General features: G+C 32.8%; 3 protein-coding genes across 12 annotated transcripts in view; 2 read left to right on the plus strand and 1 right to left on the minus strand.

The window, feature by feature from the left end:
• Window positions 1-24,044, minus strand: part of LOC115986391 (putative disease resistance protein At3g14460) — a 60,352-nt gene that overhangs the window by 30,219 nt on the left and 6,089 nt on the right. For 4 of the 9 annotated variants that reach the window (XM_031109366.1, XM_031109369.1, XM_031109365.1 and 1 more), the window contains 8 exons: window positions 23,827-23,933; window positions 23,412-23,464; window positions 23,153-23,188; window positions 22,375-22,938; window positions 21,893-21,999; window positions 21,714-21,766; window positions 20,892-21,003; window positions 20,348-20,754 (listed from right to left, as the gene is read on the minus strand). The gene's annotated coding sequence lies outside the window, so the exon portion shown is untranslated. The other 5 variants (XM_031109368.1, XM_031109370.1, XM_031109371.1 and 2 more) reach the window with 5 other exon arrangements.
• LOC115986393 lies at window positions 795-5,318 on the plus strand. The gene is made up of 6 exons (XM_031109377.1): window positions 795-1,020; window positions 1,102-1,260; window positions 1,768-1,872; window positions 1,989-2,072; window positions 2,160-2,654; window positions 5,262-5,318. The coding sequence occupies exons 1-5, from the start codon at window positions 940-942 to the stop codon at window positions 2,181-2,183; spliced, it is 453 nt and encodes a 150-aa protein (XP_030965237.1). The 5' UTR covers window positions 795-939; the 3' UTR covers window positions 2,184-2,654; window positions 5,262-5,318.
• Window positions 5,319-14,007, plus strand: LOC115986392 (disease resistance protein RPS4B-like). Of its 2 annotated transcripts, none has more exons than XM_031109376.1 (3): window positions 5,319-5,564; window positions 6,172-6,941; window positions 12,306-12,774. In XM_031109376.1, the coding sequence occupies exons 1-2, from the start codon at window positions 5,370-5,372 to the stop codon at window positions 6,613-6,615; spliced, it is 639 nt and encodes a 212-aa protein (XP_030965236.1). In that variant the 5' UTR covers window positions 5,319-5,369; the 3' UTR covers window positions 6,616-6,941; window positions 12,306-12,774. The 2 variants fall into 2 exon arrangements, 1 of the variants encoding a protein (XP_030965236.1); XR_004090709.1 differs by lacking the exon at window positions 5,319-5,564 and adding an exon at window positions 13,924-14,007 and having other exon boundaries at window positions 6,175-6,941; window positions 12,306-12,647.

Here is a 24,044-nt window from a genome sequence, read left to right on the forward strand (position 1 = left end):
TATTTAGGAATATTATTGAATTCACTCTCTCATACAATACTCTTTACTTTTAACTATTTCTCTTCATTCACTCTTGATATGAAATTAGTCCATAACATAGCCATATATAGAGTCTTCTAACCCTTCACATAACCTACATGTTATTTATTAATTTAGAAAACTTCTCTTAATTTATTTAATCTAACTTACATACAATTAGCTATTTCTTTAATAAATTATAACTTATCTCTTTATTCATCTTCAGTTATTTTGAGTTTCAACATATTTAATTTAAAATGTACTAACAAAAGGTTTGTTTAAGCAATGAGCATTCCGTCAATACCATAGACTCCAAACAGCCATAGCAAAAAGCTCAACATCATGAGAGTTTATGAGGGGTAAGATCACCTTCTATTTTCGCCTTGATAGTCCCACTAAAACTTCCTAATTAGAGATTTGATGTCATTGCAAAAGCCCTTCGAGAGTTTGAAACAACTTATTGTGTATGTGGGCATAGTCTAGACTACCGCTTTAATCAAAATTTCTTGGCTCACCTGCAAAGGAAGCTTTTCCTTTCCATTCTTAAAACTTGTGCCAAATTCTCTCTTTAATATACATGGCCAACCTTGATTACCTTATTGGCGATTTATATACCTATATACAAGTTAATTAAAAGTTAAATATAAATTAAAATTTATTTTACGCGAGAGCCAACGCGAAGTTGAAGCCTTATTACAAACTTCTCAAAAAAAAAAAAAAAAAAAAAAAAAAAAAGCCCACAAACTATTTGAAATTTTAGCCCAACGACTCAGAATACAACAACGCAATTTCCCTCTTTCTCTATCTTTTTTCGCGCCAAGAGATCCAATCCTCACAACCAAACAGGCCTCTTCACATTTCCCAGTAATTCCATTTTCCATTTCCACTACCAAGCTTCTTCCTTTTTCCAGCACACAAGCAATGGGAGCTCAAAAAATCAAAACCCTTCCTCCAAATCCACACTCCTTCGAAACCCTATTCTCCTCAATCCATTCCCCACAGGTAAAATTTAAACAGAGTCTTTTTCAGATCACTTCTTAAATTTCCAATTTCTCGTTTCTCACATTTCTAAATTATTTTAAGGATTTCACCAAATCGATCTACTTTCTCTTCTTCAACTCGTCCCTAAACGCACGACTTCACCGATCCGATTTCGAAGCCATGTACGGACTCTCTCAAACATTTTTGTTTGAAGATCTCGATCGGCGATTCAAGCAGCTCTTCGTCTTCGATCGAAATCAGGTACGGAAGTGTGGGCCAGCTAATTTTGATTCTTAGATGCTGTTTGGTTGTTTTAAATTGTTAAGAGTTTGATCCGAATTTGCTGTGGGAGAAAGTTGGGGCATTGCTTTTGATTGTGAAGGTTTGGTTTCTTGAGAGAGAGAATGAGAGTTAGGAAAGTTGTGTGAAAGTGCTGCTAATAGTTAGTGATAGTGAGGCTTAAAATTTTGCTTCTTTTTTAAATTTTTTTTTTTTTAATAATGCTAATTTTGATTCTAAGGTTCTGTTTGGTTGTCTTGATATTGTTACGAGTTTGATCCGAATTTGCTGTGGGAGAAAGTTAGGGCATTACTTTTGATTGTGAAGGTTTTGGTTGAGAGAGAGAGAGAGAGAATGAGAGTTAGGAAAGTGCTGCTAATAGTTTAGTGATAGTGAGGCTTAAAATTTTACTAATTTTTTTTTAATGCTAATAGTACCTCTCATTTCACCTTCATTTTGATCACATTTGCATGTAATTCAACTTTGTAGGAAGCAAAGTGGGTCTCACCTTTGGTCCATGGGAGTAGAGAACTCGGAATAAAAAAAACATTAGACGCCGTTGCATTCCAGGGGAGGGTTTCATATATTTTGGAAGTTAAGTCTATATCAACCTACGTATTTTTTTTAAAAAAAAAAGAAAAGAAAGGGCCACTTGCGCACCTACTTTTTAAAAAAAGTTATTGACTTAGACTGAAAATGGAAGTTGACAGAGTCCGAGACATAGAACGGTGCTCATTTATTTTAAGTACCAATTGCATGATAAGAGCTTCACGGACTGCAATTTTCCAAAATCTGTAAGTTCTCACTTACTTCTAAATCTTTTTTTTTTTTCTCATTGATGCGTATTTATTTTTTGATTCAAGATTTACTTGTATACTTAGATTGACTTCCATGGATGCAAGTAACCCATCTTCTTCAAGCCATCAATGGAAATACCACGTCTTTCTAAGTTTCAGAGGTGAGGACACTCGCAAGAGTTTTACAGACCATCTACACACTGCTTTGAAACAGGAGGGCGTCATCACCTTTAGGGATAAGGAAAATGTTAAGAGAGGAAAACCTATTTCACTTGAGCTTTTAAAAGCAATAGAAGAATCATTGTTTGCTATTGTGATTCTCTCAAGAAGCTATGCATCCTCAACATGGTGTTTTGATGAACTTGTAAAGATCATGGAATGCAGAAAAAAGATAGGGCTAATAGTTTTGCCCATTTTTTATGATGTAGATCCATCTGTGGTACGCAAACTGTTGGGAAGTTATGCAGAAGCCTTCATTGAACATGAAAAAAATTTCAAAAAGAATATAAATAAAGTTCACACCTGGAAAGCTACTTTGATAGAAATGGCCAATCTCGCTTGATTTTCTTTACCGGATAGGTAAATTATTTCCACTAAATATATTAAAGTATGGTTTAATTGACATATACAGGATTTGTTTTGTAACTTGTAGTTAGGATGTGATTCTAATGCATTTGACATGATAGCAACAACATCCATTTCTGGTTGTGAGATGATTTCTTTGACCTGAATACTTGATATAATAATGCAACACAAAGGGGCAGTTGTTTCTTCTTCTTCTTCTTTTCTTTTTTCTTTTTGGGTAAAGAGGGGCAGCTGTTTCAGATGTGGGATTACCTTGACATGTATTGTTATTATAACTATAATAATACAACTGTAAGTCTTTGATTGTAGCTCATTACTATCTTCTTTTATTTGTGGGATTACCATTTTTACATAGGAGTTATTGTATCTCCTTAAGTTTTCAATGTGAGATTCATTCAAAATTAAAATAGTTTACACCACCGTGCACCCTTGGTGCGGTGATCACTCCACAAGTATAAATGTTTATGGAGTGTGGGGGTAGCAAAGGCTAGGGTTAAAGTCTCCAGGAGGGAGCTTCACACACATATACACTTAGATTAGGTTAGAGTAAAAATTCTATCTTGTATAAAATAAAAAATAAAAAATAAAATAAAATAAAATAGTTTACAACAAATTTTCACATTGACTCAAATTCCATCAAACAAATTTTCATTCTCTACAACAACAACAGCACCACCTTAATGAAGCTTGATACAAATAAGATAACTAACTTTTATAAAGTAAGCTAGTGTGGACTTGTGTTAAACAATCTGTTTACTTACTAAATGATATCTTCTCTTGAATTGGATTAGGTTAAAAACTAGAGCTTTGATGCTAGTTTGTTGTAATTCTAGAATAGTAAATGTGCATTCATACAAAAAATAGACTAGAATATCCACACAAGGCAATGATACTTCATGTAACTCAAAAAACTCCATGTCTACACCTTTGTATAACACTGACTAAAATCTATCAAATACAAATCACAATCACATGATTTACAACTACAAATGACATTCACAAACTCTAAATAGTGCTATTATACTTAAACAAGAAACAAATTTCCAATTCACACAATGATTTTTTTTTAATCCCAAATATATCATGAATATTTCAGCGTTCAAAGAAACTCACACTACACATGTTTGTATATTTCAAATAGAATGTCTTTCAACCTTGTTATTCCTCCATATGGGCAGACCACCTCGATCTTAAGTTCCTGTTGAACCAAAGGTATTAGCTATCAAACCTTAATATTATTGTTTGTATGTATGGCTCTAACTGTAACTCATTACTCTATTTGTTGTGATATGGGATAACTACTCGTGTAGGAATTATTGCATTTACTTAGTTCTCTACTTCTCAGTGGGAATTTTCTAGGATTTGAGGGTTATTCATAAGAGTGTCTTGTCGGTGGTTCACTCATATTACTTGATTTCTCTTCTTTGCAGGCATGAGTAAGAATTTATCCAAGATATTGTGAAAATGATATTAAATAAATTAAGTTACACATTCCTGAAAGGTACCAAAGATTTAGTAGGAATAGATTCTCGAGTGGAGGACCTATTGCCTCTTTTAGCTATAGGATTAAATGATGTTCGCATTATCGGGGTTTGGGGGATGGGGGAATTGGAAAGACAACTCTTGCTACAGTTGTTTATCAAATGTTTTCTAAGGAATTTGAAGATTGTAGTTTTATCACTAACATTAACATTAGTGAAGAATCTAAAAAATTTGGTATACCTCACCCACAAGATGTTAATGATAAAGTTCTTATGATCAAGAATAGGTTATATAACAAAAGGATTCTTCTTGTTCTTGATGATGTACATCAATTCGATCAATTAGAAAAGTTGGCTAGGGAGCCTAATTGGTTTGGTCCAGGTAGTAGAGTTATCATCACAACGAGAGATAAGCTTTTGTTGACAAGGCTAAAGGTATATGGAATATACGAGACTAAAGGATTGAGTAACGATGATGCTCTTCAGCTTTTTAGTTTGAATGCTTTTAACAACAATCATCCGGCCAAAGATTATCTAGAGTTGTCTACACAATTTGTAAATTATGCTAAGGCCTTCCTCTAGCTATTGAGGTTTTGGGCTCTTTTTTGATTAATAGAAGTACAAAGGAATGGGTTAGTGCATTAGATATGCTCAAACAATTTCTTGAAAAAGAAATTAACAAAACACTTCAAATTGGTTTTGATGGACTTGAGGATATGGAGAAGGAAATATTTATACATATTGCATGTTTCTTTAACATGAAGAATAAAGACTATGTAGTGAAAATACTTGAGTGTCTTGGCCTTCACCTTGACATTGGATTAAGGATTCTCATTGAAAAGTCTCTCTTAAAAGAATATGAAAATAAACTTCGGATGCATGAATTACTACAAATAATGAGTCAAGACATAGTTCGTTGAGATTTTCCTCAAGAACCTAGATAGTGGAGAAAATTGTGGTTATATGAAGACGTTCACAATGTTTTGATGAAAAATATGGTAAGAGATCATTTATAGAACTCGAGCATACACCTTATCTTGTTATTCAACAAAGTTAAAATTTGAATAACTCTAGTATTCATATATCTAGCACTCACCCATCCTTTTTTCTTGATTATTAGGGAGAAAAATCTATTAAAGGCCTAGTCCTAGATCTTCATATGGTGACTGAATTGGGTGAATTGCATAAATCTTAAAAAGCATATTGGAACCCTGATGCCTCTTCAAAGATGCCCAACCTTGAATTGCTTATAATTTATGGTGTTCACCTTCTGCATGGCCCTAAAGAACTTCCTAATGGCTTAAGATTTCTTGATTGGATTGAGTATCCTTCAAAATCTTTGCCATTAAGTTTTCAACCGGATAAGCTTGTTGAACTTCACATGTGTCATAGCAAAGTTGAACGACTTTGGAAAGGAAAAAAGGTAAGATTGTTATTTAATACCCGTGTACAACTTTGTTTTTTTACTTTTAATAAATTGTAAGGTTTGTGGAGCCTAATTATTCTACCTTTTGTTTTTGGGATTTTAACTGTACTTGGACAAATTAAAGTTCATCGAGTTGAACAATTCCTTAATAAGTCTCATTACAACCCCTGACTTGACCGGAGTTCCCAATCTTGAGAAATTAGTTGTTAAAGGTTGTATAAGATTAATTGAGGTTCGCCCATTTGTTGTGGTTCATAAAAGGCTTACTCTTCTTGATCTAGAAGGTTGCAAAAACCTTAGTAGTCTTCCAAGAAAGTTTGAAATGGAGTCTCTAGAGATTCTTAATCTTTCCGATTGTTCCAAAATTAAGAGAATTCCAACTCATTATTTCTTTATCTCTTCAATTGTTTTGAATTGGCTGACAATCAAGGAAGCATGTTCTTTCGAATGCTATATAAAGCTTCTTAGGTCTCTCTCTCTCTCTCTCTCTTTATATATATATATATATATATATCTGTGTGTGTGTGTGTGTGTGTGTGTGTAGGTATTTATGTATGTATGTATGTATAATTAAATTCTAAATGTCATGGTTTGTATGTTGCAGGGAATCTACAAGAAACCTAAAGAGGCAACCATTAGTACTTTTATTCCTGGAAGTGAAATTATGGAATGGTTTAGCCATCAAAGTATGGGGAATATAGTAAAAGCACAAGTTTCTCCTTGGAAACAAAATGTGATTATACAAATGCCTAATCATTCATGTAATAAGCGGATGGGAATGGCTGCTTGTGCCATTTTTTCACCCCTCGATCTTTATCCGAAAAATTACAGTTTCTTTGAAAACTCTCATATTATTTGTTACATTGAAGATGGTGTAGGAGAGCTGGCAAAATTTAGCATTAATTGTGTTCAGATTTCATCACATCACCTTTGGCTACTCTATTTTCGCCCTGAATTTTTTGATGAGAATACGAGAGCAATATTGAGTCAAATTGATGAGAATGAATCCATTCAGTTGGAAGTTAGATTTCAATTTTCTAGGGACTGAAACTTGGAGTTTGAGAAATGTGGGTTTCAAATGGTATACAAGCAAGACATGGAAGATATCAGAGGACTGGCTCAATCTAGCAACAGCAGTTGCATCACTTCTTATGAGGTCGTAGATGCTCAACATGATTTGGACAATTCAATGTTGGTAACAGAAGGTACTAAAATTATGCAAAGCCATGACGAATGCGATGAGGCTGGACCTAGTGGTGAAAGTAGCTCTAACGACATACCACATTTGAAGAGGAATCAAACATATATAAAGGATGAATTGGTCATCATAACTCTGATTGCATGGTTGATTCTATTGAAGGTGGTCCAGGACTGGTAAGTCATCATCTTTCTTTCTATTACAGGTCTTATGGGTTACTATATGTTTGTTTTGCTTTGTTTGTGTGTGTTTTTTCCCCCCATTTCTTTGGCAAATACTTGTACTTTATTTTTTTTATTTAAACTTTAAAAATTACCTTTTTAGTGCAGCCCTTGCTACATAGACCCTTCTAAACTTTAAATAGGTTGTAGCTTAACTTCAAAATTGATCTTGCATAGTTCATTATCGGTTCCCTTCTTTTATTATTGTTGATGATTTTTTTTTTCACAACTTATTTTTTATTTATTAAAGAAGTAGTATCCTAGATTAATCCACTCCCTGGCAACAAGATAGTCCTAAAATCCCATATGTCGTGGATGGAACTTTGAATCTTTGGGTTTACTAAAAGCCCTTCAAGTTCATTGAGAAAAAATAAAAAGAACGCTTTCTGAAAATTGCCGACCATTTCATCAAGTTGTGACAAAAATGGTGTCCTGGACTTATCCAAGCTGTAATATATTTCAGTAGTCCATACTCGATTAATGATACTCTCTCTGTTCTTTCTTCTTCTTCGAACTCCCTATGGTTGAAACCCTCCTCCTCTCACTCTTTCTAATTCTTCCCTTCTTCTACTGACGATCACTATGATTTGTCCCTTAAAAAATGAAAAATAAAATATTACTACACAATTCAACTTATCAATGTGAAACTCAAATTTGAACTTCCAAGTTCAAAAACTTTGGGTTGCTTTTGGAAGGATTCTAATTCTTAGCATGCTATTTTTGAGATTTAAATCTGTCCATGTATATAAATCATATCATTTGAGTTTTGACTTTGATTTTATTCTTCTGCCTGCAAATGTGGACATTTTTTCTCAAATCTATGCCCATTCCTTTCATCTACTCTTTTCAAAAAGTAAATAGAGAGCTTACAGCAAAGTTTAATAGAAGGCTAAGACAAAAACACCCGTTTGTTGTTGGGTGAGAACTCAGCATGATTAGTGGGAAAACCCTTTGTTTTTTTGGTAAGTAATATAGATGTATATTCAAGAACACTACCTTATGCAGAAAAACATAAGCAAAGAAAAAATTACAGAGATAGAAGATAAAAAGGAAATAAAGAAAGAAAGAAAAGATACTAATTACAAAGGAGAGAACTAAGGAACATAGGGAGAGAATCACTAGTGGTGAGTCCTCAATCCCTAGACCAGTCAAAAAGTGAGCCACTGAAAGAAGCCAATAGCTGGTTGTCAGAACTTTCCATGTCCTGAAACGTCCTCCGATTTCGTTCCCTCCAAAGACACCACATTAAGCACAACAGAGCTAAATTCCAATTGCTAGACGAATGCTTTTTAGGCCAATTCCACCAACCAAAGAGAGTATCCACAACTGGTCTTGGCAAGATCCATGAAATCCCAAAAGATCTAAAAACCAAACTCCACAAACGGTAAGCCTTATCACAATGAAGTAGCAAATGATCCATCGTCTCCCCATTACAACGACACATAATGCACCAGTCAACAAAATCCATCCCTCTACCCCTCAAATTGTCACCTATAAGGATCTTATCCCATACAGCAGTCCATACAAAGAAAGAAACTTGCCGAGGAGCCTTAACCTTCCAAGCACCTTTCCAAGGAAAGATAATGGGCAAGGGACTTCTTAACTAATTGTAAAACGATCAGATGTCAAAATCTCCATTCTTCATCTTCATCAACTTCCATCGCATACGATCTCCATTCTCAGTATGAGGTAAATTAGAACCCAAAGTACGCAGAAATTCATCCACACCACCCATTTCCCAATCATTTGGTCTCCGAACGAAACGAACATCCCAGCTTTTCTGTTCCTGTCCCCAACCGTTCAAGAGAAGAAGCCATTGATGCCTCTTTATTGGAAGCAATCCCATACACACCCAGAAAGGTCAATTGAAGTGGAGACTCCCCACACCATTGATCTATCCAAAGCTTCACTTTATCCCCTACCCCTACCTCAAACCGAATATTTTTGCTGAAAACCTCCCAACCCATTCAGATACTTCTCCACAAACCACACCCATGTACCCCTCTATCTAGCTTGGAGGTGCATCCCCCATTCTTCCCCAAATTTTAGAGCTACAACCCTTCTCCAAAGCCTTGTCTCCTCAACCCAAACCGCCATAACCATTTCCCTAGCAGGGCTTTATTAAGAGTAGTTAATTTCCTTACTCCTAACCCACCATTTTTCAGAGGTGCACACACCTTGTCCCATCCCACCAAATGTGTCTTGGAATCCCCCTACAAGAAATCCCTTTGCAACCTCTCAATTTTATTGGTCACATGCATAGGAATAGTAAAAAGAGATAAAAAGTAAGTAGGAAGACTAAATAATGTACTCTTCAGCAACGTCAGTCTTCCACCTTTCAACAAATACATCTTCCACCCAGCCAACTTACGCTCAATTTTCTCCAAGATAGGATTCCTAATAGTAGGGGACTTGTGGGACGCCCCCAATGGCATATCAAGATAAGTCATAGGCAAAGATCCAATCCAGCAACCCAAAATCTCTGCCAAGATATGGACATTTGGAACCTCCCAAATGGGAACCATCTCGCTCTTCAAAGCATTAACCTTTAAACTTGTCACGGACTGGAAACAAAGAAGAAGCCTCCAAACATGTAGAATCTGCTCCTCATTTGCATTGCAAAACAGAATCATATCATCCGCAAACAAAAGATGTAAGACACATACTCCTCCACCCCGCCTACCATCAGCCTTAAAACCTCAAAGTAAACCAGCCCCTTCAACTGTTTTCATCATCTTACTAAAGACCTCCATCATAACTAGGAACAACATAGGAGATAGCAGGTCCCCTTGTCTCAACCCCCTCGAACTCCCAAAAAAGTCAGTTAGAGACCCATTAAACAAGACAGAGAATTACTGTAGATCAACTCTTTTCCTCATCTTACTGAAGACCTCCATCATAACCAGGAACAACATAGGAGATAGCGGGTCCCCTTGTCTCAACCCCCTCAAACTCCCAAAAAAGTCAGTTGGAGACCCATTAAACACGACAGAGAATTACTGTAGATATACATGCACGGATCCACCTACACCATCTCACCCTAAATCCCATTCTCTTCAACAAATCTAGAAGAGCCTCCTAATTCACATGATCATAGGCTTTCTCAATGTCTAGCTTACAAACAACCCCCGAAATCTTACCTACAAAAATTAGTACCTTTTGATACTTCCTCATTGCATGTTAAGAGAGGCAATCCCATCGCCCTCAAAGTGTTTGAAAAAATGCCTGAGCCAAATTGAAAAAGGGCCTCCTGTATATATATTTATGTTCTAATCATTTGAACTTGACTATATATGTGTTCCTATTTCAATTAATTTGGTGTCACTTTCCATGTGTTGATAACAAATTAATAAAATTTTCCATAGTTGAACTGTTAATTATTAACCTCTCTTATGGACTTATAAGAACTGTGCATTTGTGTTTGATAAATTGTATGAAAGAAAATCTAATAGCTTATGTGTGCAAATAAACATTAGAGTTGATTTTTATAAACATAACATACAACATATTTAATATATCAACACAGATGATCCAAATTCTATCATTGACTACAGGAATCATATATAGTTGTGATATGTTTTGCTTTTATATGTGAGCCATCTCCGAGAAATTAAAGGGTTTCATTATGTATGCATTTGATTAGTTGTGCTATTAAGCCTTCTTGAGTGACAGTGGATTAACAATAGAAATTTTGTTCTCTTAGAAGTACTAGTGGACTTATGTATGATAAGTACTTTGCAAGGAACTGCTGATATGCAATCTGAGGAGATCTTTGGTTTACTACAGAGGTTACTCTTGCAATTTGAGATGACTTTGTTTTCATTTTTTGTATATAGGTGATGTATGATAAGTATTCGGGGTGTAACAGTTCATATTTTCCTGTTTTAATTTCTTAAGGGAACTCTAATTCTTCAGAGTATATCAGCTTAAGCTGATTATTGTGTTGTGGCTGGAATTGGGTTTTGGAGTTTAGTTGGCTCGTTTGGTTGGTGAGAAAGAAATTGTTTGGGATTTGGGGTGTAAGGTAATTCATAGAACTAGCAAATATTAAGGATAAAGAAGTTTTTGATATTGATTTACAGATTGAGATTAAACATGCCAGCAGGTTTTTATTGCTAATAATAAGGTCCCACAGAATATTCAAAAAAAAAAAAACAAATCCTTTTAGTTAAAAGGGGCAAACTGGAAATGGCAAAATTTTATTTATTTTGTTTCCTGCGTGTAACACCAATGGTCCAATGCCTCATGCATGACTTAATTGAGCATCTTCTTTTTCCTCCTTAAAAAGAGTTTGTCTTTTCATCTGTTTTTTTAGTTTGTTCCATTTTTGGGTTTTTGAAGAGGATCTTAACCATGGTTCTTCATGTGCTTGATTAATTTTAAATTAGCTACTTGTCTTTTCATTCCTTCTTCTAACTGCAATTATGCTCCAAGTTGTTTGGTTTTATTCGAGCTATCTTGGGGGGATTGACATCTTATATTAAAACTGCCAATGAAGTATTGGCAGATTCAAAAGCAGGATAGAACTCTGTCGGCTGCTTCACACCTCCTGTAAGCGAACACAGATCTCTAGCTTAATAAATTTATGACATGAAGCCTTCAATCTAAATTGGCACAAAAACCTAGTGAAAATTATATTTGCATAGAGACATGCAAACACATGCACATGCAAGTTAGACATTATGGTAAATTAAGATACTATAATTTTAAATTCAACTTTTACTGCTCTTATCTGATTGAAATATCAACCGTTTGGTATGTGCAACTATAAAGCTTGGGATACAACAAAAATTCACAACAATTTTACAACATTCCATAAATTAAGTTTCCACATTATACTTGGGGTCACCATAATATATAACTTTAGTTTTTTTTCAATGATTCATGCATTGAATCAATTGTCCTTGGAAAAAATTACACTGTTTGTATTTTATTTCTCAATGCAACCAAGTGCTTGAATTTAACTAGGAAACATAATGTGATGCACTTAAGTTTTACCCTTATGAAAAAAGTTGTGAAATTTGTTGTCTCTAGTATTGTTTTAGGAATAAATTATAGCTATCCTGTTTTTTTTTTTTTTTGCTTTATTTATTTATTTATTTTTTCTAATTGTGAACAACCCTCTTTTATTACCGGTTTTGATAAACTTGTATCAGGAAAAAAGTATAAGGAAAGTTAATGCAAATCAACCATATAAACATGATTTGGTTGTTTGATTGAACCTTCTTTATTTTTTGGGTTATTTAGTGCCAAATTCTTATTTATGTTCTGTTTGTTTTGATGGAAATTTTTTTTTTCACATTTTCTTGTGTTTGGTAGGATAGAAGACACAGATGATCCAGAAACAAACTTATTGGTCAACAGAATACATTTTGGCAAAATGTTTGCCCCTTGCAGAAAACTCACAAAGCAAAGCATCCTTATCTTGTCATTCTCTACGCATTTCAACTTGCTCCATCAACGATAACAAAGCAAACCTCTCTCTCTCTCCCTCCATTTCTGTTCTCTTATGTTCAATTTTCTTTGTCTATTATGAACTAATCTTTTCTTTGTTGAGTATGTTGGCCTCAGTCACTCAACATCTGCACACTCCAGTGGTTTGACACTCTTCGCTCTCTCTCTGTTTGTGACTCAAGCAGCTGCAAGCAGTGTCTCTGAAAGGTGAGCATGCTTTTTTTGTGGTCTCATTCCTAATGCATCTGTCCTTTTGTTTTTCTTTGGATTTATTTTGATTGAATGATACTTCTGTGTTTGATGTAATACGATGAAGGCCTATATCATAAATAGACTACACCATGGTTTTAAAGAATTTTGTTGTTTTGTAATACCATTAGCTACCATGATTTTAAGGTTGTCAAATGGATCTAATGTAAACCTATTTATAACCTTCATTGGATTTTTTATATCATACAATTTAGAACAAAAAAGATGTAGCTCGTTAAGGGATTTCCATTATAAGCATAGGCCATTAAAACCATGAAAATCCTTAATACTTCCACTCTCTTTCTATTCCAAAAACTTCTTTATGGACATATTCTACCAATATATGTAAATGGTAGTTGGAATTGATAGGCTTAAATCATACAATTATGTTCTTGACATTGCCTAAAAGTTGCTCATGAAGATGTTTGACTGTAACTTTTTTAACGAATTTTGGCTTATTTACTTTAGCTTTCTTTGTCAGAGTTCACTTTCTTCTTCTTCTTCTTCTTCTTCTTCTTCTTCTTCTTCTTCTTATGAAATGGTATGTTCTTCAGAGTTCTCTTCTGACTTTGTTGCATTTCAATTATATTGTCTAATTGTTTTAGTTCTTGGGTTAATTTGGAATCTTTGACTAATGGGGTTAGATAAATGCACAAATAATTGTTGTATTGCCTAGAAAAAGATCCTGCTGTATTGCAATCTTGGTCAATTTCAAAGATCCTGCACTATCTGTTACCTAGAAAAAGATCCTGCTCTATCTGTTACCTTGCAATTTCAAAGATAAATGTTGCATTGCAATCTTGGTCACAAGATAAGCAATTATGATGGAATCCTCAAGACTGTACAAAACCAGTATGAGAAATTGGATTCATGCCTTCAAGATCTTGAAGGAGGACAAGAATGCCTAGAGATGGTGGCTCATATTTTGAATAAGACGGTAATAATGGTCTCTAGTTTAGGGGCCTCGTGGGGTGGGAGGTAGCAAAGTGAAAGGAGCGTCAACAAGTTGGCTAGGATACTTAAATTCGAACAATATAAATTTGTTGCAGCACTAATTTTCCTAGTGAAATCAGTAGTTGGTTAGGATACTTAAATTCAAATAATATAAATTTGTTGCAGCTCTAATTTTCGTAGTGAAATCACTTATGACTTCTCCTATGAATGTAGGCACGTTACTGAATCACATAAATCTCAGTGTTATTTGTTCTTTGCCTTTTTCTCTTTTTTTACTCAGGTTGCATATGCATAATCCCCGAAAAAGAGCGTCCTTTCTCAACATTTTCAACCACTAGCCAACAAATTGTGGTGCAGTCTCGTGGCATTTTTTTTATTATATTTTTTAATTTGCAAAAAAAAGAAAATTTTTTTAAAAATGTCAGGATTTTGCTGCCATGCGGTGCCTTTAAATGAATGGGATATAAATTTAATTTCTTTAAATACTAAAATAACTAGTGAACAACTTGTGCAACACACAAGAAATTTAAACAAAATATAACTTTTTTTTTTTTATTCTTTGTCTTAAATATAAAATTGATAATTATAGTAGTTATTAATAGGCATTTATTATGTTTGTATTCATATATGGAACTATTTATTCTACAATATAAATAAAATATGATGTGGGAGTATTCTAATGGAGGGTTTAAATATATAATAGAATCCTTTTTTTTAGAAGAAATATATAATAGAATCTAAATTCAATTAGAAAACATATATTAGAAGAATGATGTTTAAAATGGTGAGGCCTCAAAACTTGGCAAAATTTTATGAAGCAACCAAAAGTTAAACTTCTTTGATTTTATATATATTATAAATTATACTATTATAACACAATTCACAACTCTTGATTTTTTTTTCTCAAAAAAAAAAAAAAAAAAAACTCAAACTCAATTAAAAAAAAATTACACAACAATATTACATCTTTATAAATTATTAATGTTTAGAGTTTAACCAAGGATTTTATAGCTCATCTAGCATCTCTTAGTTTTTCTAATGGAAGTAGGATTTAAATCCTCCCAGCCTCCAATGTAACTATCGAAATAAAATAAATAAATAAATAAATGAATAAATAAAAGGTCCGAATATAATAGACACTTAATTTGCAATAGCTTAGAGATTGATATCTTTACAGCATGCTCTCTTCAACTTTTAAGTTTTGGGTTAAAAAAGAAAACTAAAATCAACCCAAACCTTATGATAGGATTGAATAGACACTAATTTGGCTCCAATTAGAGATGAACATGGCTTTTCCTGGTGGGTGGTGGCAGTGGGTTTAATAAGAAAATTTTCTAAAATCACATTTTCTATTCTTTCATTTTTCCATTTTTTCTATCAAGCATCCAAGGAAAACTAAAACGTTTTTTTTTTATTTTTTATTTTTTATCATTTTACTTTTCTATTCTCTCAGTGTTAAGACTCATATATTTACATATATTCCAAATTTTATAAAAATAATCATATAAACTCCTTTTACATAAATCAATAATTATTGCATCACCTATGATTAAGTAATATATCAAAATAAATGCACTTATCCATTTAAGACATGACAATGAATTAATACTTGGACATACATTTAAAATTTTGCTAAGGTGAAAAGTTAAGGAATGTGTCACATAACAGAAACTTAGACCTAATTTTATATGTATAGAAAAATGACTTTAGATTGTATTTGTGAGGTATGAATTGCGGAATAGGACGATGAGGTGTATTTATCTACACACACACAAGTCTAACTCTTAACTCTCAAGTTCACCTCTCAACTCTAAAAAAACTAAAAAAAATAAAGAAAGGTCCATTGCCACTGGCACACCTAATCTTAAAAAAAAAGGCTAAAACTTGTTGTAAACAATATAATGCACACACCTTTACACAAATGCGAAAAAGCAATTGAAATCGCGACTTGAAGCAGCTGTAATAAATACTACTCTTAAAAAAATAAAAAATAAAAGGAGTTATCAGACTTGACTTGGTTTAGTTTAAATAGAAATTACACGATGGGAGCTTCACATATGCCTCACGGACTCTACTGCATAATCTGTAAGTTCTCTCCTGCCACACACATTCTTTCTCTTTTATTTCCTCTCCTTTCACTATTTTATTAATTTCTAAATTGTTTTCTTTTTCTCTCTTATTTCTTTATTCTTCTTGAAATCTACTGAACCTAGATTTCCCTTCATGGATACAAAAAGCCCATCTTCTTCCGCTTTTGCCAACCGTAAGTGAAAGTACGATGTCTTTCTCAGTTTTAGAGGTGAGGATACTCGTAAGAGTTTTATAGATATCTCTACATTGCTTTGAAGCAAAATAGAATTTTCAATTTTAGGGATGATGAAAATCTCGAGAGAGGAAAAACTATGTCTCTTGATCTTTTGAAAGCCATAGAAGAATCATTATTTGTTGTTGTCATTCTTTCAAAAAAATATGCATCATCAACATGGTGTTTAGATGAACTTGTAAAAATCATGAAATGCGGAAAAAAGATAGGGCTAATAATTCTACCCATTTTTTATGAAGTGCATCCATCTGATGTTCGAAAACAAATAGAAACTTATGCACAAGCATTTGTTGAACATGAAGAACGTTTGAAGGATAATATAGAGAAAGTTCAAACATGGAGAGCTGCTTTGACAAAAGTTGCCAATCTCTTAGGATGGTCTTTACATGATGGGTTATTTATGTTGATGAAATAATTTCTTTTCTTTTCTTTTTTTCCTTTTTTTTTTTTTTGAGAAGAATAATTTCTATTATATATATTAACTAGCCATCTTCATTAACATACCACATTTAATTAGCTCATTACTATCTTATTTTTAGTGTGGGATTACCATTTTTACACAAGAAATTGCATCTCTTTACTTTTCTACTTTTCAACTTGGAATTCATTCAAATTTAAAAATATTTACAACGTATTTTCACATTGACTCAAATTTCAGTAACAAAATTTTCATTCTTTACAGGACATGGATGAAAACAATCAATTATAAAAAAAATAAAAATAAAATAGTATCTTATTATTATTATTATTATTATTATTATTATTATTATTATACCACAACACCTTATTTAAGAGTTTCATACACATGTACCTGTAATAATTGGAAATGAATTAAGTATTGTTCAAATTCTCAAAATAAATCAATGCATGTATAGAATGTCTTGAAAATGTTTAGGTACTCTTAAGTACTTAAATTATTTATTTGCATTTCTTATATGTGGATTTCTCTTTTAAGTTATTCTTTTTATCAATATTTACTGATTATTTTTGTTTACACCTTTTAAGTAATACTATGCCATTAAAAATAAATTACATTTTATACATAGTTATATTTTATGTGAAAAATTTTATATTTTTATTTTTTGGGGAATCAAGATAGTAATATTTTAATATGCTCTAATACTTATACTTATATTAATTAACATTTTTTGAATCAATATTATGTCAAACTATGTCTTTTATTCTTGCCCCCGAACTTAAATTCTGGTTCTACCCCTACTAAAAATAGCATTGTTTATATCTATATGGTTCTAACAGTAACTCAATAATAATTTACTTTGGGGTTTTTATATATTTATCTATTTGAGGGAACTCATTACTATGTTTTTGGTGATATGGGATTACGACCCTAGTTTATAAGTTATTGCCTTTACTTAGTTCCCTACTTCTCAACGTGGGACTTGCTTGAATTTGAGTGTAATTTACAATGAAACTTAACATTTAATATCTGCTTTCTTTTGGGAGGTGGAAGGAATTATGGGTGATTCAATTGCTTTCCTTGTTTGTCTCTCTTCTTTGCAAGCATGAGTCAAAATTTATTCAATATATTGTGGAAGTGATATCACATAAATTAAGTTATGCATTCCCAAAAAATACCAAAGGTTTAGTAGGAATAGATTCTCGAGTGGGAGAATTAATGTCACTTTTAGCAATAGTATCAAAGGATGTTCACATCATAAGGATTTGGGGGATGGGGGGAATTGGAAAGACTACTCTTGCAAGAGTAGTCTATTGGAAGATGTTTAATAATTTTGAAGGCAGTTGTTTTATCACTAATATTAGAGAAGAATCTGAAAAACATGGTTTACTTCCATCACAACAAAAACTTATTTGTGTGAAATTTTGGAGGAGAGAAGTATGAATATACGGGATGTTGATGATGGAGTTCACATGATCAAGAGAAGGTTATGTCATAAAAGGATTCTTCTTGTTAATTCAAAAAAACACATTGGAATCTTGAAACTTTTTCAAAGATGTCTAACCTTAAATTGCTTATAATACATGGTGTTCGCATTCTACATGGCCTTGAACATCTTCCTAATGGTTTAAAATTTATTTATTGGAGTGGAAATCCTTCTAAATCTTTGCCATCAAGTTTCCAATCATATGAGCTTATTGAACTTTGCATGTGCCACAGCAAAATTGAAAAACTTTGGAAAGGAATAAAGGTAAGATTGTTTTTCAAGTAATCCAATACATTAAATAAAAAGCAATAAATTCTATGGTTTGTGGAACCTAATAATTGCTTATTTAATTGTGTGTGTGTGTGTGGCTTTTAACAGCATTGTGACAAGTTGAAGTCCATCAAATTGAACGATTCCTTAAACCTCCTTGAAACTCCTAACTTCATTGGAATTCCCAATCTTAGTATTAAAAAAAAAAAAAAAACATAATTTTGTTTTTTGTTTTTTTTTGTCTTTGTTAATAAATTATTGTATCTTAATGTATTTAGAAACAACGATTTTGTCTATTTATAATTTTTTAATGCTATATGAATGACTATTTGGATTTTTTTTTTCTTTATACTCCTGTCCCATTAGCTTAAAATCCTAAGCCCGTCCCTGATTATATATAAAGTTAATAATATAAAGTAGATATTTAAACAATAAAAAATGCCCCATTTAAAAATTTTGCCTAAGGCCTCAAATTCCTTGAGCCGGCCTTGGTTACATATAGAGCTAAGTGGCCACTCTAATTTTGGGATTTATCTTTTGACAAACCGTCTTATTATGGTGCATTTTCACTTTTTCTTGCTATGGAAGTGTTGACATGCACGTACTTACCGGGTTTTTAGTGTACTAAATATTTAACTTTGATTTATGATAGAAGAGCTACCCAGTGATTTGGAAGATGTATTCCATTCTGATTTTATCTAATAAAACTCACTTACCTTTTCCTCAAAAAAAAAAAAAAAAAAAATCGGTTTACATGTGTGAGTCCAAATAGTAGCGAGGGCTATAGCATATAAATGAACCAATGAACAGTTGTTTATCTCAATATCAATATGAATACAAAAAATAACTGTTTTTTAATACATTTTCACTCAATCATTTATCAAAATGGAATTCAATTTTTTTTTTTTTAAATCTTAAAAATTATTTATAAATTATTTTGCGTTAAATTTCACAACAATTTCCTTTCAATCTACAAAATTAAAAAGTCCCTTAGAATTTATTTTTGTTTTTTGTTTTTTTGGCCTTTAAAATTTACTTTTGACAATATTCATAATTGAAAAGTCAAATATTAGCTTTCCCCATAATCTATAAATCACATAAATATCATATTTATTATCTCATAGTATATGTCCAATATTATTTTTTAATTTAAAAAAAAAAAAACCTCCATCTTAGCTAATATGTCCAATATTCTTTATAATCTCAAGTATATAATTTATTTTAAAAGAAACAGACTCACAAACAAAAATACTTAGTTTTTTGGCATATTGATGTCCATGATAAAGTGGTTTTCCAAGATCACATCTTACTTTGATTTTAAATTATAAGTCATTGCATGATTTCCATGTAATATTAATCATATATCTTATAGACTTATACAATATGGTGCAAAAATAATCTACAAAACATTGCAAGGCGTTAAGTAGTTTATCAAGGCTTTCCAATAATAGAAAGTAGTCTATCTAATCTAAACTCGCTCGAGCGAATATAAAGGAATTTGCCAAGTCTAAAATGGCTCTTCTTCTTTTTCATTACGCTTTCGTTCTTGTAGAACCTTGCGAAATCTTCAAGATATACCCTCTCTCTGTCAGATATTTGGAACATCATTTGGGTTCTCATTCTGGTCCAGTCCACCAGATGGGTTGATGGGTTTGTTGAGGTATGAGTTTTATTGTCATTAAGGATGCTGGCATGACTGATTGAAAGACAAAATATGATGGACATGACCCAAACCCTTTTGCCAATCAAGAAAAAGCCCAATTTCCAATATTTGGAGATGGACCAAGATTTGGATCTTAAAGGAAGAAAAAAAAAAAAAAATCCAGCCCATGTTATGCCCTGCACACAAAATTAGCATTAGTCATATTTGGTTGCCGAGAAAATACAGAGGGAGAGAGAAGGATGCTAAGGTTTCAGGTTGTCTTATTTTACCTGTCAGAGATCATATGAGGGCTAAATATACTCCAGTGCGAAAATCATTGGAAACATTGCACAATGCTCATAAGTCCATTTTAAAAACCCAAATGATTTTGCTGAACTATAGTCATGGGCACCTGCTCTACTCTGTGACAATGCACAACATGTGCCCTTGGAATTAGCGAAACATTTGCAACCAGCCAAACCGGCTTTATAATTATGTCCAGAGAATTTTAGAACTTTCAAAAGACAATTAATATTTTATAAGCCAATTAGTACAATCTATAATTATGGACTTGGATCCAGACCTCAGTAGGGTCGAAATTAATTTATTGCACGATTAGTAATGGTTGCATTCTTTGATGATCAACAAATGACCTTTAACAGACCAAGGTCATTTGTATTGAAAATAATACATCTCTCTAGTAAGAGCTTTCACCACTGAATAGTTTGAGTCAGGATTTCAAAGACTATAAGTTCCATCATTACCAGAGTCTGAAGCTGTCTAGTAAACCTAATATGCCTTATCATTAATATACATGCTTAAAGGGATAGATATTACAATTTACAAGCAGGTCAAGCTGGATAGGTAGTTTATGATCCTCAGAACTGAAGCACAGAAAATTCGTAGAAGACAGAAAGAATTTTGGCTTCATCGTGTTTGCTACCGAGAGCTTTTTATAGGAATTGCAGATGCCTGTTGAAAAATTCAAGATCCAATCAGTTATCAAGGGAGTAGAGGCACTATACTATTTACCGAGGCCAAAGTAGAATATACAGAACAAATAAAGCAGTGGCACATTATGAAATGAAGATAAGAATATTTTTAATTACCAGACTTGCAAAACGAGTGGAAGTGCTACGCCATTTCCATGTTTTCAATGGTTTAGAATATCTACAATAGCTGGTTAGCCTCCTCAGATCACATAACCAATGTAAAACTTCCCTGAAAATTTGCAAATAAAAATTCAGTGAAAACTAAGACCACGGTTTCTTGTTTTATACTGCTATGTGACATTTATGGAAATGAAGGTACTATAGCATATTCTAAAGACAACTTTGAAAAAAAAAAAAATATATATATATATATATATATATTAGAATTCATCACAAATTTCTAGCTTGCTGCTTTTTCAAAAGATAAAAGAGATAAAAGAAAGGGGAACTTATATTTTTGTTTACACATACACAAAAGAAAAGTCGATTAGGTGTTTGCCCTCTCAGACCTGAATAATTTCTTTCCTCAATCTTTAAGCTCACTAGAGATTCAAATTGGGCAAACCATAAAACAGACAGTACAGAGAAACATAGAAAAATAAAATGTAGAAGAAAAGGAAAAAGAAAGATTGAACAATCAGTGAATAAGGTCTACTTCAAAGCAATATACCAGATATATCATCAGCAATGATTTTTTACTTCTTACAAATCATATAAAAAAAGGAAAGGTTGTTCCCACTAAAATACAATCAGGTGAACCATCTTGTCATACTAAAATTAACTTAAAATCCAAATCAATCAAACTGAAATATGAATTTATAGTTTCCCATTTCTATATAAATTTCATGTCTATCCTATAATTAGAGTTTGTTTTGAAAAACATTGAATGTCAGCAACATAAAAATTCAGGTTCTTAGAGTGTTGTTTTCAATATTATACCTTTTGTTGGAAGATGTATTCTTACAAAAAGGCTGCTTCGTTTCATTCAATATCTGCAAAAAAGACCCTCCCAAATAGCATAAGTCAGTCAATGTGTCTTCCTTACTGATTAGCTTTTGTATTTCAGTTGACCTTCACACTTAACAAAGATAAGAAACCAAGACAAAAGTTTTAACTACCTGATACCAGAATCTAGCTAATGTGACAATCTTTGCAAGAATTCAATAAATCAATCCAATGCGGGATTACTGGCCCACTTTGCATCCTACCATCAATCATAAAGCAGCTGCAAATTTGAAATGAAATTGAGTTAGATAAACTACAAATCTTTCTTCTTCTTTTTTAATGAAAAGATAAAACTACAAACGAAAGCTAAAAATTTCCGTGCTTTCACTATCAAGAAAATTCCGAAAGAGACAGAAAATGATGGTCTTACTAGCTAGTATACTTTAGTATTCACCATAGTGTATATCTTAAAGCTATGATTTTGAGCACAATGTGCAATACTATCCAGATTATTCTTTAAGCCAGGATAATTTGATGGTTGAAAATAAAATTTCAAAAACAATTTTCAACCTGTTAGTCAAAATGGTGGTAAGTCCACAGCATCCTTGATTATATTTTTAAAACTGTTAAGCTTGAACTTGTCATCAGTACATACGATGTTTAACATAAAAGTTGCATAAGAAGAGGACCAGGCTATGTGCACCAAACTGAAAACTGAACAATTAGCAAACTGAGAGCTTAGAAAATCGTGAACGCAGTACATTAAGCAATGTCTTTCTCAACACCTTGTATCTCCCAGCTTGGAATTTGCTTTACATAACAAGGGCTGCAAACCAAAAAGCCACCGTTAAGTACATGTGCAGTCACCTCGCCTTTCAAAATACAAAGGACAAGGCTTCACAAATTGTCTGATAAAGGGTTATGGACTTCAACTAAGCCATCCAACCATAACAGCCTATTAAATTTGGTTCCCCATTCAATCATTGCATAGAAAGCTTGAACCATAACAACAACATTCTCTTTTGGTATTTACATCCACTGAAATCAGCACTTGTCATTCTCAACAATCAACAGACCGTTTCCAATTGCAAACAGGAGGTTTACAACTTCTTAAAGAATGATTTCTAGCCATTGCTTCTTTACAGATCCTGACCATGTGCTTGCAGTAGTTAAAAGCTTGAGAAGCATTAACAGCCTTCCCTTCAAGCATGCTCTCACTCTTGCATTTCCAAATTGCCCAAAGAGTTATTAGCCAAAAACAAAAGCCCTAGGAGTGGCTTCAATAACAACAATAATGGAAGAAAAAAATCACCATCCCACACAAATAGAGAGCCAAGTATTAATGGAATTTGATTCAACAAATTCAGTTCTAACTGTAAGAACATTCCAGTCAGGCATAGTATTAAAAAGCCATCCCTCCATTCCATACATACCCACCGATAAACATGTTCCACAGCACAATATAGAACCTGCAATCAGGTGAATCATCTTGTCTTACTAAAATTAAAAAACTTGATTCCAATTCAAACAAATGAAAATATAACTCAATCTAACTCTCATTTCAATCAGGCATAGTTTCTCATTTCAATCTAACTCTCATGTCTATCCTATAATAAGAGCTTGTTTTTTAAAAACACTGCATGTCAGCAAGATATAAATACAGGTTCTGGAGTGTTGTTTTCAATATTATACCTTGTGTTGGGGGATGTATCCTTACATATAGGCTGCTTCATTTCATTCAATAGCTGCATCAAAGTTCCTCCTATTAATATACATTTACTGAATGGAACTATTAAATAAGTTAAAATTGACAGCAGCTTCTCAAAAAAAGTTAAAATTAACAGCTCAGGTCAGGTGGTATAGTGAGAGGTGTAATCTGCACCCAAATACTCATCAAGCAAAGAAGTATTGACCCTTCTTTTAATGGTTCATTGTGAAATCCTTGAAAGTGGATATGAGCCTTGGGAGAAAAAACACAGTCAATTAACCTTGATCTCAAAAAGAGTAATTCAGTCAATGTATCTTCCTTACTGATCAACTTTTTTTATTTCAGTTGACCTTCACAGTTAAAAATGATAAGAAACCAGCACAAAAAACTTTTTACTACCTGATGCCAGAATTTAGCTAATGTGACCATCTTTGCAAGAATCCAATAAGACAATCTAATGCTGGATGACTGGCCCACTTTGCATCCAACCATCAATAATAAAGCCACTGAAAATTTGAAATGAAATTGAGTTAGATAAACTACAAATAAATAAATATATATATATATATATAATATATAAAAAATAAAATACAAATTAAAGCTAAAATTTTCATGCT

The sequence above is a fragment of the Quercus lobata genome, chromosome 4 (genome assembly GCF_001633185.2).
Source record: "Quercus lobata isolate SW786 chromosome 4, ValleyOak3.0 Primary Assembly, whole genome shotgun sequence".
Classification (NCBI taxonomy): Eukaryota; Viridiplantae; Streptophyta; class Magnoliopsida; order Fagales; family Fagaceae; genus Quercus; species Quercus lobata.

What these genes read in the sequence shown, in the direction of transcription:
- LOC115986393 (XM_031109377.1), top strand. Translation starts at nt 940, where the DNA reads ATGGGAGCTCAAAAAATCAAAACCCTTCCTCCAAATCCACACTCCTTC. An exon ending in GGGTTTCATATATTTTGGAA is followed by an intron (nt 1,873 to 1,988) that starts GTTAAGTCTATA and finishes GGAAGTTGACAG; the next exon opens with AGTCCGAGACATAGAACGGT. An exon ending in ACTGCAATTTTCCAAAATCT is followed by an intron (nt 2,073 to 2,159) that starts GTAAGTTCTCAC and finishes TTGTATACTTAG; the next exon opens with ATTGACTTCCATGGATGCAA.
- LOC115986392 (XM_031109376.1), top strand. Translation starts at nt 5,370, where the DNA reads ATGCCCAACCTTGAATTGCTTATAATTTATGGTGTTCACCTTCTGCAT. An exon ending in GACTTTGGAAAGGAAAAAAG is followed by an intron (nt 5,565 to 6,171) that starts GTAAGATTGTTA and finishes TGTATGTTGCAG; the next exon opens with GGAATCTACAAGAAACCTAA.